Source organism: Salmo trutta, chromosome 14 (genome assembly GCF_901001165.1).
Source record: "Salmo trutta chromosome 14, fSalTru1.1, whole genome shotgun sequence".
Lineage (NCBI taxonomy): Eukaryota > Metazoa > Chordata > Actinopteri > Salmoniformes > Salmonidae > Salmo > Salmo trutta.
Genome location: NC_042970.1, coordinates 85,079,798 through 85,092,586, shown reverse-complemented (window position 1 = coordinate 85,092,586; position 12,789 = coordinate 85,079,798). Strand labels below are relative to the sequence as shown.

General features: G+C 44.0%; 1 protein-coding gene across 2 annotated transcripts in view; it reads right to left on the bottom strand.

The window, feature by feature from the left end:
• LOC115147751 (CD97 antigen) overlaps nucleotides 1-12,789 on the bottom strand; it is a 132,367-nt gene that overhangs the window by 13,832 nt on the left and 105,746 nt on the right. For both annotated transcript variants that reach the window (XM_029690045.1, XM_029690044.1), the window contains exons 4-9: nucleotides 7,797-7,840; nucleotides 7,557-7,667; nucleotides 7,247-7,400; nucleotides 6,969-7,088; nucleotides 6,494-6,726; nucleotides 6,043-6,228 (exon numbers count right to left, since the gene is read on the bottom strand). In XM_029690045.1, the coding sequence (XP_029545905.1) occupies nucleotides 6,043-6,228; nucleotides 6,494-6,726; nucleotides 6,969-7,088; nucleotides 7,247-7,400; nucleotides 7,557-7,667; nucleotides 7,797-7,840 (848 nt within the window). The remainder of the gene's footprint in view (nucleotides 1-6,042; nucleotides 6,229-6,493; nucleotides 6,727-6,968; nucleotides 7,089-7,246; nucleotides 7,401-7,556; nucleotides 7,668-7,796; nucleotides 7,841-12,789) is intronic.

Here is a 12,789-nt window from a genome sequence, read left to right as displayed (position 1 = left end):
AGTATGTACGTGAAGGTAGAGTTATTAAAGTGACTATGCATAGATGATAGCACCAGAGAGTAGCAGCGGTGTAACGGGGGGGGGGGGGGGGGGCAATGCAAATGGTCTGGGTAGCCATTCGATTAGATGTTCAGGAGTCTTAAGGCTTGGGGGTAGAAGCAGTTTAGAAGCCTCTTGGACCTAGACAGTCTATGACTAGGGTGGCTGGAGTCTTTGACAATTTTTAGGGTCTTCCTCTGACACGGCCTGGTATAGAGGTCCTGGATGGCAGGAAGCTTGGCCCCAGTGATGTACTGGGCCGTTCGCACTGCCCTCTGTAGTGCCTTGCGGTCGGAGGCCGAGCAGTTGCCATACCAGGCAGTGATGCAGCCAGTCAGGATGCTCTCGATGGTGCAGCTGTAGAACCTTTTGAGGATCTGAGGACCCATGCCAAATCTTTTCAGTCTCCTGAGGGGGAATAGGTTTTGTCGTGCCCTCTTCACGACTGTCTTGGTGTGCTTGGACCATGTTAGTTTGTTGGTGATGTGGACACCAAGGAACTTGAAGCTCTCATCATGCTCCACTACAGACCCGTCGATGAGAATGGGGGCATGCTATGGGGGCATGCTCGGTCCTATTTTTCCTGTAGCCAACAATCATCTCCTTTGTCTTGATCACGTTGAGGGAGAGGTTGTTGTCCTGGCATCACAAGGCCAGGTCTCTGACCTCCTCCCTATAGGCTATCATGTCGTTGTCAGTGATCAGGCCTACCACTGTTGTGTCATCGGCAAATTTAATGATGATGTTGTGCCTGGCCGTGCAGTCATGAGTGAACAGGGAGTACAGGATGGGGCTGAGCACGCACCTCTGAGGGGCTCCTGTGTTGAGGATCAGCGTTGCGGATGTGTTGTTTCCTACCCTACCACCCGGGGGTGGCCCATCAGGAAGTCCAGGATCCAGTTGCAGAGGGAGGTGTTTAGTCCCCGGGTCCTTAGCTTATTGATGAGCTATGAGGGCACAATGGTGTTGAACAGCTGTTGTCAATGAATAGCATTCTCACATAGGTGTTCATTTTGTTCAGGTGGGAAAGGGCAGTGTGGAGTGCAATAGAGATTGCATCATCTGTGGATCTGTTGGGGAGGTATGCAAATTGGAGTGGGACTAGGGTTTCTGGGATGATGGTGTTGATGTGAGCCATGACCAGCCTTTCAAAGCACTTCATGGCTGCAGACGTGAATGCCACGGGTCGGTAGTCATTTTTTTTTTTTTAATTTTTTTTTTACCGTTATTTTACCAGGTAAGTTGACTGAGAACACATTCTCATTTACAGCAACGACCTGGGGAATAGTTACAGGGGAGAGGAGGGGGAATGAATGAGCCAATTGGAAGCTGGGGATGATTAGGTGGCCGTGATGGTATGAGTGCCAGATTGGGAATTTAGCCAGGAGGCAAGTTAACTTAGTGTTCTTGGGCACAGGCACTCTGGTGGTCTACTTAAAACATGTTGGTATTACAGACTCGGACAAGGAGAGGTTGAAAATGTCAGTGAAGACACTTGCCAGTTGGTCAGCGCATGCTCAGAGTACACATCCTAGTAATCCGTCTGGCCCTGCGGCATTGTGAATGTTGACCTAAAGGTCTTACTCACATCGGCTGCGGAGAGCATGATCACACAGTCTTCCGGCACAGCTGGTGCTCTCATGCATGTTTCAGTGTTACTTGCCTTGAAGTGAGCATAGAAGTGGTTTAGCTTGTCTGGTAGGCTTGTGTCACTGGGCAGCTCTCGGCTGTGCTTCCCTTTGTAGTCTGTAATGGTTTGCAAGGCCTGTCACATCTGACGAGTGTCAGAGTCGGTGTAGTATGATTCGATCAAACAGGCTTACTACACCGCTCGCGTCGCGTGCGCGAGAGTTGCAAAATAAATGTAGAAATCTATATTATTCAATATTGCACCCACACTGTTCGTGCGCACCAACGAGTGTCTGCGTTGCCAAGGGCTAAAATAGAAGTCCGTTCTATTTGTGACGCAGATAGAGCTGCAAGTCCTGCCTCTCCCATCTCCTCATTGGTTTATAGAAGTACGTACCCACGTGCCATCTCCTCATTGGTTATCACCACATGGGTGACTGAAAGACGAACGAGGTCAGTGGCGGTAATGCACCTAATTTATGAAAGTTGACAATCATAATATAAAGTCAAGAGAAGAAAAAGCCTGGAAGGAGGAGAGATGACTAGAAACGATTCGGTTGACCGTTTTACGTGTGGATTAACCTCTACGGGCTAGGGGGCAGCATTGAGAATTTTGGAAAAAATATGTGCCCATTTTTAACTGCCTCCTACACCAACTCAGAAGCTAGAATATGCATATTATTGTTCAGGTTTGGATAGAAAACACCCTAAAGTTTCTAAAACTGTTTGAATGGTGTCTGTGAGTATAACAGAACTCCTATGGCAGGCAAAAACCTGAGAAGGTTTCATGCAGGAAGTACCCTGTCTGACAAGGTGTTGTTGTTCTTGCTTCTGTTTATTGAAGAGTCAGGATCTTAGCTGTAACGTGACAATTCCTAGGGCTCCAATAGGCTCTCAGAACCCGGGAAAAACCTGAACGATGACGAGGCAGCCTTAGGCTGAAACACATTATCTCCTTTTCCAAGTGTCCCATCAGGGGACAATAGAATTAGGCGTGTGCGCGATTCGCCCCCGTGGAGTATTTTCATTCGGCTGTTTAGCTAATTGCAGATTCCCGGTCGGAATATTATCGCATTTCTACGAGATAAATTGCATAAAAATTGATTTTAAACAGCGGTTGACATGCTTCGAAGTACGGTAATGGAATATTTAGAATTTTTTTGTCACGTTCTGCGCCATGCGCACGACCGTGATTTAGCATTCTGATAGTGTCTAGAACGCACAAACAAAACGCCGCTGTTTGGATATAACGATGGATTATTTGGGACCAAACCTACATTTGTTATTGAAGTAGAAGTCCTGGGAGTGCATTCTGACGAAGAACAGGAAAGGTAAGACCATTTTTCTTATAGGAAATGTGATTTTGGTGAAGGCTGAACTGGGTGGGTGTCTAAATAGCTAGCCCGTGATGGCTGGGCTATGTACTTAGAATATTGCAAAATGTGCTTCATCCGAAAAGCTATTTTAAAATCGGACATATCGAGTGCATAGAGGAGTAATGTATCTATAATTCTTAAAATAATTGTTATGCTTTTTGTGAACGTTTATCGTGAGTAATTTAGCAAATTGTTAGTAAATTCCCCAGAAGTTTGCGGGGGGTATGCTTTTTCTGAACGTCACATGCTAATGTAAAAAGCTGGTTTTTGATATAAATATGAACTTGATTGAACAGACATGCATGTATTGTATAACATAATGTCCTAGGTGTGTCATCTGATGAAGATCATAAAAGGTTAGTGCTGCATTTAGCTGTGGTTTGGGGTTTTGTGACATTATATGCTAGCTTGAAAAATGGGTGTCTGATTATTTCTGGCTGGGCACTCTCCTGACATAATCTAATGTTTTGCTTTCGTTGTAAAGCCTTTTTGAAATCGGACAGTGTGGTTAGATTAACGAGAGTCTTGTCTTTAAATAGCTGTAAAATAGTCATATGTTTGAGAAATTGAAGTAATAGTATTTCAAACGTTTTAAAAATCGCGCCACTGGATTCAACTGGCTGTTACGTAGGTGGGACGAATTCGTCCCGCTGGTCCCATAGAGGTTAATTGTCGGAGTAGAGGACCTTGTGCATTTCAGGTAAAATAACAACTCAATGTTTATATCCCAGGACAAATTAGCTGGCAACAGCAAGCTAGCTAAATAGGACAAATTAGCTAGCAAGTGCAAGCTAGCTATCTAAATTGCCATAAATGTTTCATGATTTTCGACCTGCCCCCAAATTAATGTAATTGGTTCAGAGTTTGTTTTGATATTTAAGCTGCGTGTCGTGATTGCGTTTGGTGTGGGAGGACAAAATACATTTATGCACGATTGCGCACGATGGCACACACGCGCAGATGGTTTGGGTTTCGTGTTAGTCCTGTATTGACGCTTTGCCTGTTTGATGGTTCGTCGGAGGGCATAGCGGGATTTCTTATACGTTTCCGAGTTAGAGTCCCGCTCCTTGAAAGCGGCAGCTTTAGTCTTTAGCTCAGTGCAGATGTTGCCTGTAATCCATGGCTTCTGGTTGGGGAATGTACGTACAGTCACTGTGGGGATGACGTCATCGATGCACTTATTGATGAAGCCAATGACTGATGTAGTGTACTCCTCAATGCCATCGGAGGAATCCCAGAACATATTTCAGTCTGTGCTTGCAAAACAGTCCTGAAGTTTAGCATCTGCTTCATCTGACCACTTTTTTATTGATCTCGTCACTGGTGCTTCCTGCCCCCTGCTTTCGTCCCGCCGGCCCTAGAGAAGTTAATGTTAAGCATCTTCAGCTATCCTCAGTTGATTGAAAACAACACAGCCTCTCTAGGGTCGGCGGGACGAAATCGTCCCACCTACGTAACAGCCAGTGGAATCCTGTGGCGCGTTATTCAAATACCTTAGAAATGCTATTACTTCAATTTCTCAAACATATGACTATTTCACACCATTTTAAAGACAAGACTCTCGTTAACCTAACCACACTGTCCGATTTCAAAAAGGCTTTACAACGAAAGCAAAACATTAGATTATGTCAGCAGAGTACCCAGCCAGAAATAATCAGACACCCATTTTTCAAGCTAGCATATAATGTCACAAAAACCCAGAAGACAGCTAAATGCAGCACTAACCTTTGATGATCTTCATCAGATGACACACCTAGGACATTATGTTATACAATACATGCATGTTTTGTTCAATCAAGTTCATATTTACATCAAAAACCAGCTTTTTACATTAGCATGTGACGTTCAGAACTAGCATACCCCTCGCAAACGTCCGGTGAATTTACTAAAAATTTACTAAATTACTCACGATAAACGTTCACAAAAAGCATAACAATTATTTTAAGAATTATAGATACAGAACTCCTCTATGCACTCGATATGTCCGATTTTAAAATAGCTTTTCGGTGAAAGCACATTTTGCAATATTCTAAGTAGATAGCCCGGCATCACAGGGCTAGCTATTTAGACACCCAGCAAGTTTAGCACTCACCAAAGTCAGATTTACTATAAGAAAAATGTTATTACCTTTGGTGTTCTTCGTCAGAATGCACTCCCAGGACTTCTACTTCAATAAGAAATGTTGGTTTGGTCCCAAATAATCCATAGTTATATCCAAACAGCGGCGTTTTGTTCGTGCGTTCAAGACACTATCCGAAAGGGTAAAGAAGGGTGATGAGCACGACGCATTTCGTGACAAAAAAATTCTAAATATTCCATTACCGTACTTCAAACCATGTCAACCGCTGTTTAAAATCAATTTTTATGCAATTTTTCTCGTAAAAAAGCGATAATATTCCGACCAGGAATCTGCGTTTAGGTAAAAATACGAAAGAAAATAAAGCATGGGGTCGACTCGGGCACGCGCCTAATTCCTTTGTCCTCTGATCGGCCACTTGCCAAAAGCGCAAATATGTTTCAACCTGGGGCTGCCTCGATATCATTCAGATTTTTCCCGGGCTCTGAGAGCCTATGGGAGCCGTAGGAAGTGTCACGTTACAGCAAAGATCCTCAGTCTTCAATAAACAGAGACAAGAAGAACAAGATCTTGTCAGACAGGGCACTTCCTGTAAGGAATCTTCTCAGGTTTTTGCCTGCCATATGAGTTCTGTTATACTCACAGACACCATTCAAACAGTTTTAGAAACTTTAGGGTGTTTTCTATCCAAAGCCAATAATTATATGCATATTCTAGTTACTGGGCAGGAGTAGTAACCAGATTAAATCGGGTATGTTTTTTATCCGGCCGTGTCAATACTGCCCCCTACCCCCAACAGGATAACTCATTACTTAACATACTCAACTGACAACATAGGGTAAGGAGCATTATATTGACATCACCCAGTGTGTGTGTGTGTGTGTGTGTGTGTGTGTGTGTGTGTGTGTGTGTGTGTTATACCTTTACAGGGTAGAGGGCCATGAGAACAGCAAAGCTGCTAAGGTGGGTACAGGAACACACAGTGTGTGTAGCGTTAGACGTGACTTTGACACAGCCACTCCTTGACCACGCCCCTCCCTCTTCCTGGACACGCCCCTCCGACCAGAACACACAGGTATAGTTCATTTCTGATGACTCCGCCCTCACCTGGGGTTGGGGGAGGGGGGAGGGAGAGAGAGTGAAAGAGACAGCGAGAGAGAGACAGACAGAGAAACAGAGAGAGAGAGAGAGAGAGAAACATTGGCTAAGCACTTCTTAGAGAAATGTTTCTTCATTTCAGAAAGCAGTCAGTCTGTTAGGCCATCGTCATTATGTGAAAAGGTCCTAGCTCTAGCTGTACAATTGTAATATGCTATAATATTTACATACATCATATATTAACATCAGCTATTATAATATTAATAAATGAGACCTGTAGATGTTTGAAGGTGAGGATGACAGGCTGGGTGAGGTGTTCTGTTGCTGGGTTACTGACGAGAGCTGTTACCACCTTGGAACTGATCTGGTAGCTAGGCTTTGATGCTGTGTCTGTGTCTGTGTCTGTGTCTGTGTCTGCGTCTGCGTCTGTGTCAGTGAGGTACTGGAAGGAGTTGTTGACAGATTTCTCCACTGTCTTGTAACACACCAACCCAGCCAGAGCGAAACCTGAGAAGCACAGAATGAAACAGGTTACCAAAATATCTTGTAACTTTCCCAAAATTCCCAGGTTTTTCAGGTATCCTTGTTAGGAGATTCCTGGAATAAAGAAGGAATAAATAGGAAATCCGGAATCTAGGATTTCTGGACAACATGGGACGTTTTGGAAAGTTAATAGTACTAAATGTTAAAGTACTTAGTTATAGAGATGATGGTGATGATGATGAAGATGACGATGAAGAGTAACCTACCTGGGTACGTCCCGTTGCCGGTGGCTGTCTCCCAGCTAGTGTCCAGTCGAGCGTTGTCATTGGCCAGGCTGATTGGCCCAGTGGGCGGAGTCTGTCCCCTCCTCACTGCAATCTCAGCCTCTGTGTACAAGGACAAGGCGAAGGAGGATGTGTGTGAGTGTGTTCAAGAGTGTGTGTGTGTATGTTTGTGTGTATGCATGTTCATGTGTGTGTGTGTGTGTGTGTCTGCATGTTTATATGTGGGTGTGTGTGTGTTCAGGAGTGTGTGTGTGTGTTACCTGTGTGGTCTGTCTCCATGGTGGTGTGGTTGTCTCTGAGCTGTGGCCCGATGAACCTCATGGCGTCTTCCACGGTGCCTAGCAACCCACTCACCTCCCGGCTGTTGCTTAGGATACCTTGAGACAGGAAACCGTGTATCTCCGTGAATACATTCTACACACAGGATGTAGAAACAGGAAACAGGAAGTGAGTGAACGAGGTGTATATGTGTACATGCATGCATGATTGCACCGTGTGTGGGTGTGCATGCTTGTGTGCGTGTGTGTGTGCGTGTGTGCGTGCGTGCGTGTGTGCGTGTGTGTGTTTAACCTCCAGTAGGATCTCTCCAGTCAGCCTCCCTCCGGCTGCGTCCCCAGAGTTACTTAATGCCAGACAGCTGTTCCTCATCAGAGACAGGAGACCAGCTAAACCTGGGATAGTCTGAGAGAGGGGAAAAGTTAATTGACTTCATGTGGGTAAAAACACTTATAGCAAGACATACACTGTCTTGCCAGAAGATAGTACTTAAATGTATTAATTAAAACACAGGTGTCTGGGTTTAGAACTCACCTGTCCAGGAGTCTCATCCACTTTGAACTGGTCACAGGTCAGTACTGAAGGAAACACAAAACACTTCCATCACACCTGGATCGACACTACACAGTACAACACAACACAACACAACACAACAGGACACAACACAATCATACCTATACAACAAAACAATCCCACCTGCACAACAACAACCATCACACCTGTATCTTTTCTGCACCAAAACACAATTTATTTGTATCTTCACTTAACTAGGCAAGTCAGTTAAGAACAAATTCTTATTTACAATGACGGCCTACCCCAGGCCAAACCCAGACAACACTGGGCCAATTATGTGCCGTCCGATGGGACTTCCAATCACAACCGGTTGTGATGCAACCTGGAATTGAACCAGGGTCTGTAGTGACGCCACTAGCACTGAGATGCATCGCCGTAGACCGCTGCGCCACTCAGGAGTCCAACAACACACACCACAACACACCACAATGACACAACACCACAACACACCACCACACCACTACAGCACACACAATAACACAGCACACCATAACACACAACAACACACCACCTGCACAACAACACACCATAACACAACAACACACCACAACACCACAACAACACACCACAACAACACCACAACACCACAACACACTACAACATAACAACACACCACAACAACACACCAGAACACCACACTACAACAACACACCACATCAACACACCACAACAACACACCACAACATAACAACAACACACCACAACACCACACTACAACAACACACCACATCAACACACCTCAACAACACACACAACAACACCACAACAACACACCACAACACCACACCTTAACAACACACCACAACACCACACCACAACAACACACCACAACAACACACACAACAACACACCACAACACCACACCACAACAGCACATCACAACACCACACCACAACAAGACACCACAACAACACACCACAACAACATACACAACAACACCACACCACAACACCACACCATACCACCACACCACAACAACAACACTGCACCACAACAACATGCACAACAACACACCACAGCAACACACCACAAAACCAAACCACAACACACACAACAACACACCACAACAACACGCCACACACTACAACACCAACACACCTCAACAACACACACAACAACACCTCAACAACACCACACCACAAAAACACAACACCACAACACAACAACACACACCACAACACACCACCACAACAACACACCACAACACCACAACAGCACACCACAACAACATACACAACACCACAACAACATACACAACAACACCACAACACACCACAACACCACACCACAACACCACACCACAACAACAAAACCACACCACAACAACATGCACAACAACACACCACAACAACACACCACAAAACCAAACCACAACAACACACACAAGAACACGACAACACCACAACACACCACAAAACCACACCACAACACACACACAACAACACACCACACACTACACCACACATAACAACATAACACAACACACTGTCTGTTTGAACTACTGGCACACAGCTCAGACACTCAAGACATGCCACCAGAGGTCTCTTCACAATACACAAGTCCAAAACAGACTACAGGAAATACACAGTACTACATAGAACCATGACTACATGGAAATCTCTTCCACATCAAGTAAGTTAAATTTTTTTATAAAAATACGCCTTATGGAACAGTGGGGACTGTGAAGCAACACAAACATAGGCACAAACACGATAACAGACATACATACGCACTACACATGGATTTTGTGTTGTAGATACTGTATGTGGTAGTTGAGTAACCACATACAGTGGTAGTAACTCTACTTATAGCTACATATTACCTCAATTACCTCGACTAACTGGTGCCCCCGCACATTGACTCTGTACCGGTACCCCCTGTATATAGCCTCGCTATTGTTATTTTACTGCTGCTCTTTAATTATTATTATTATTATTTTAAATTGTTTTACTTATTTGTCTTAAAACTGCATTGTTGGTTAAAGGCTTGTAAGTAAGCATTTCACTGTAATGTCTACACCTGTTGTATTCGGCGCATGTGACAAAATACAATTTGATTTGATTTGAGTTAACACCTGGACAGATGAGAGAGAACATACATGTAGGTCCATTATCAATTCAACACAGTTAAGTTATAGTCATTTAAATGTTGACTGAGATCGTTTTATGGTCCGTATGTTTGACTCCCCTGGTCTAGACAGCCTTTTGGTCCTGTGTGGCTCAGTTGGTAGAGCATTGCCAAGGGTTGTGGGTTCGATTTCTGCTGGGGCCACGCTTGTGAAAATGTATCCACTCCCTTGCTGTAAGTTACTTTGAATATAAGTGTCTGCTAGACGGCGCATGTTATGTTATGGTAGATATCGACGTAATGTAAGTGTCTGCTAGACGGTGTATGTTATGTTATGGTAGATATAGACGTAATGTACTGTAAGTGTCTGCTACAGGGTGTATGTTATGTTATGGTAGATATCGACGTAATGTAAGAGTCTGCTAGACGGTGTATGTTATGTTATGTTAGATATAGACGTAATGTAAGTGTCTGCTAGACGGCGTACACATAGAATAATACCATTATCACCACCCTCTTCACCTACACATAGAATAAAATCATTATCCACCCCCTCCTCACCTACACATAGAATAAAATCATTATCCACCCCCCTCCGCACCTACACATAGAATAATATCTTTATCACGTCCTCCCCACCTACACATAGAATAATATCATTATCACCCCCCTCCTCACCTACACAAAAAGAATACAATCATTATCACCCCCCTCCTCACCTACACATAGAATAATATCATTATCACCCCCCTCCTCACCTACACAAAAAGAATACAATCATTACCACCCCCCTCCCCACCAACACATAGAATAATATCATTAACACCACACTTCTCACCTACACATAGAATAAAACCATTATCCACCCCCCTCCACACCTACACATAGAATAATATCATTATCACCCCCCTCATCACCTACACATAGAATAATATCATTATCCACCCCCCTCCACACCTACACATACAATAACATCATTATCACCTCCCTCCCCACCTACACATAGAATGATATCATTATCACCACCCTCCCCACCTACACATAGAATAATACCATTATCACCACCCTCCTCACCTACACATAGAATAAAATCATTATCCACCCCCTCCTCACCTACACATAGACTAATATCATTATCCACCTCCCTCCCCACCTACACATGGGATTAATATCATTATCCACCCCCTCCCCACCTACACATAGAATAATATCATTATCCACCCCCCTCCTCACCTACACATAGAATAATATCATTATCCACCTCCCTCCTCACCTACACATAGAATAATATCATTATCACCACCCTCCCCACCTACACATAGAATAATACCATTATCACCACCCTCCTCACCTACACATAGAATAAAATCATTATCCACCCTCTCCTCAGCTACACATAGACTAATATCATTATCCACATCCCTCCCCACCTACACATGGATTAATATCATTATCCACCCCCCTCCTCACCTACACATAGAATAATATCATTACCACCCCCCTCCACACCTACACATACAATAACATCATTATCACCTCCCTCCCCACCTACACATAGAATGATATCATTATCACCACCCTCCCCACCTACACATAGAATAATACCATTATCACCACCCTCCTCACCTACACATAGAATAAAATCATTATCCACCCCCTCCTCACCTACACATAGACTAATATCATTATCCACATCCCTCCCCACCTACACATGGGATTAATATCATTATCCACCCCCTCCCCACCTACACATAGAATAATATCATTATCCACCCCCCTCCTCACCTACACATAGAATAATATCATTATCCACCTCCCTCCTCACCTACACATAGAATAATATCATTATCACCACCCTCCCCACCTACACATAGAATAATACCATTATCACCACCCTCCTCACCTACACATAGAATAAAATCATTATCCACCCTCTCCTCAGCTACACATAGACTAATATCATTATCCACATCCCTCCCCACCTACACATGGATTAATATCATTATCCACCCCCCCTCCTCACCTACACATAGAATAATATCATTACCACCCCCCTCCCCACCTACACATAGAATACATCATTATCACCCCTCTCCCCACCTACACGTAGAATAATATCATTATCACCCTCCCTACTTACACATAGAATAATATCATTATCCACCACCCTCCCCACCTACCCATAGAATAATATCATTATCACCCCCCTCCGCAACCTACACATAGAATAAAACCATTATCCACCCCCTCCGCACCTACACATAGAATAATATCATTATCACCCCCTCATCACCTACACATAGAATAATATCATTATCCACCCCCTCCACACCTACACATACAATAACATCATTATCACCTCCCCTCCCCACCTACACATAGAATGATATCATTATCACCACCCTCCCCACCTACACATAGAATAATATCATTACCACCCCCCTCCCCACCTACACATAGAATACATCATTATCACCCCCCTCCCCACCTGCACGTAGAATAATATCATTATCACCCCCTCCCCACTTACACATAGAATAATATCATTATCCACCACCCTCCCCACCTACCCATAAAATAATATCATTATCACCCCCTCCGCAACCTACACATAGAATAATATCATTATCACCCCCCTCCCCACCTACACATAGAATAATATCATTATCACCCCCCCTCCCCACTTACACATAGAATAATATCATTTTCCACCCCCTCCCCACCTACACATAGAATAATATCATTATCCACCCCCCTCCTCAACCTACACATAGAATAATATCATTATCACCCCCCCCTCCCCACCTACACATAGAATATTATCATTATCCACCCCCTCCCCACCTACACATAGAATAATATCATGATCCACCCCCCTCCCCACCTA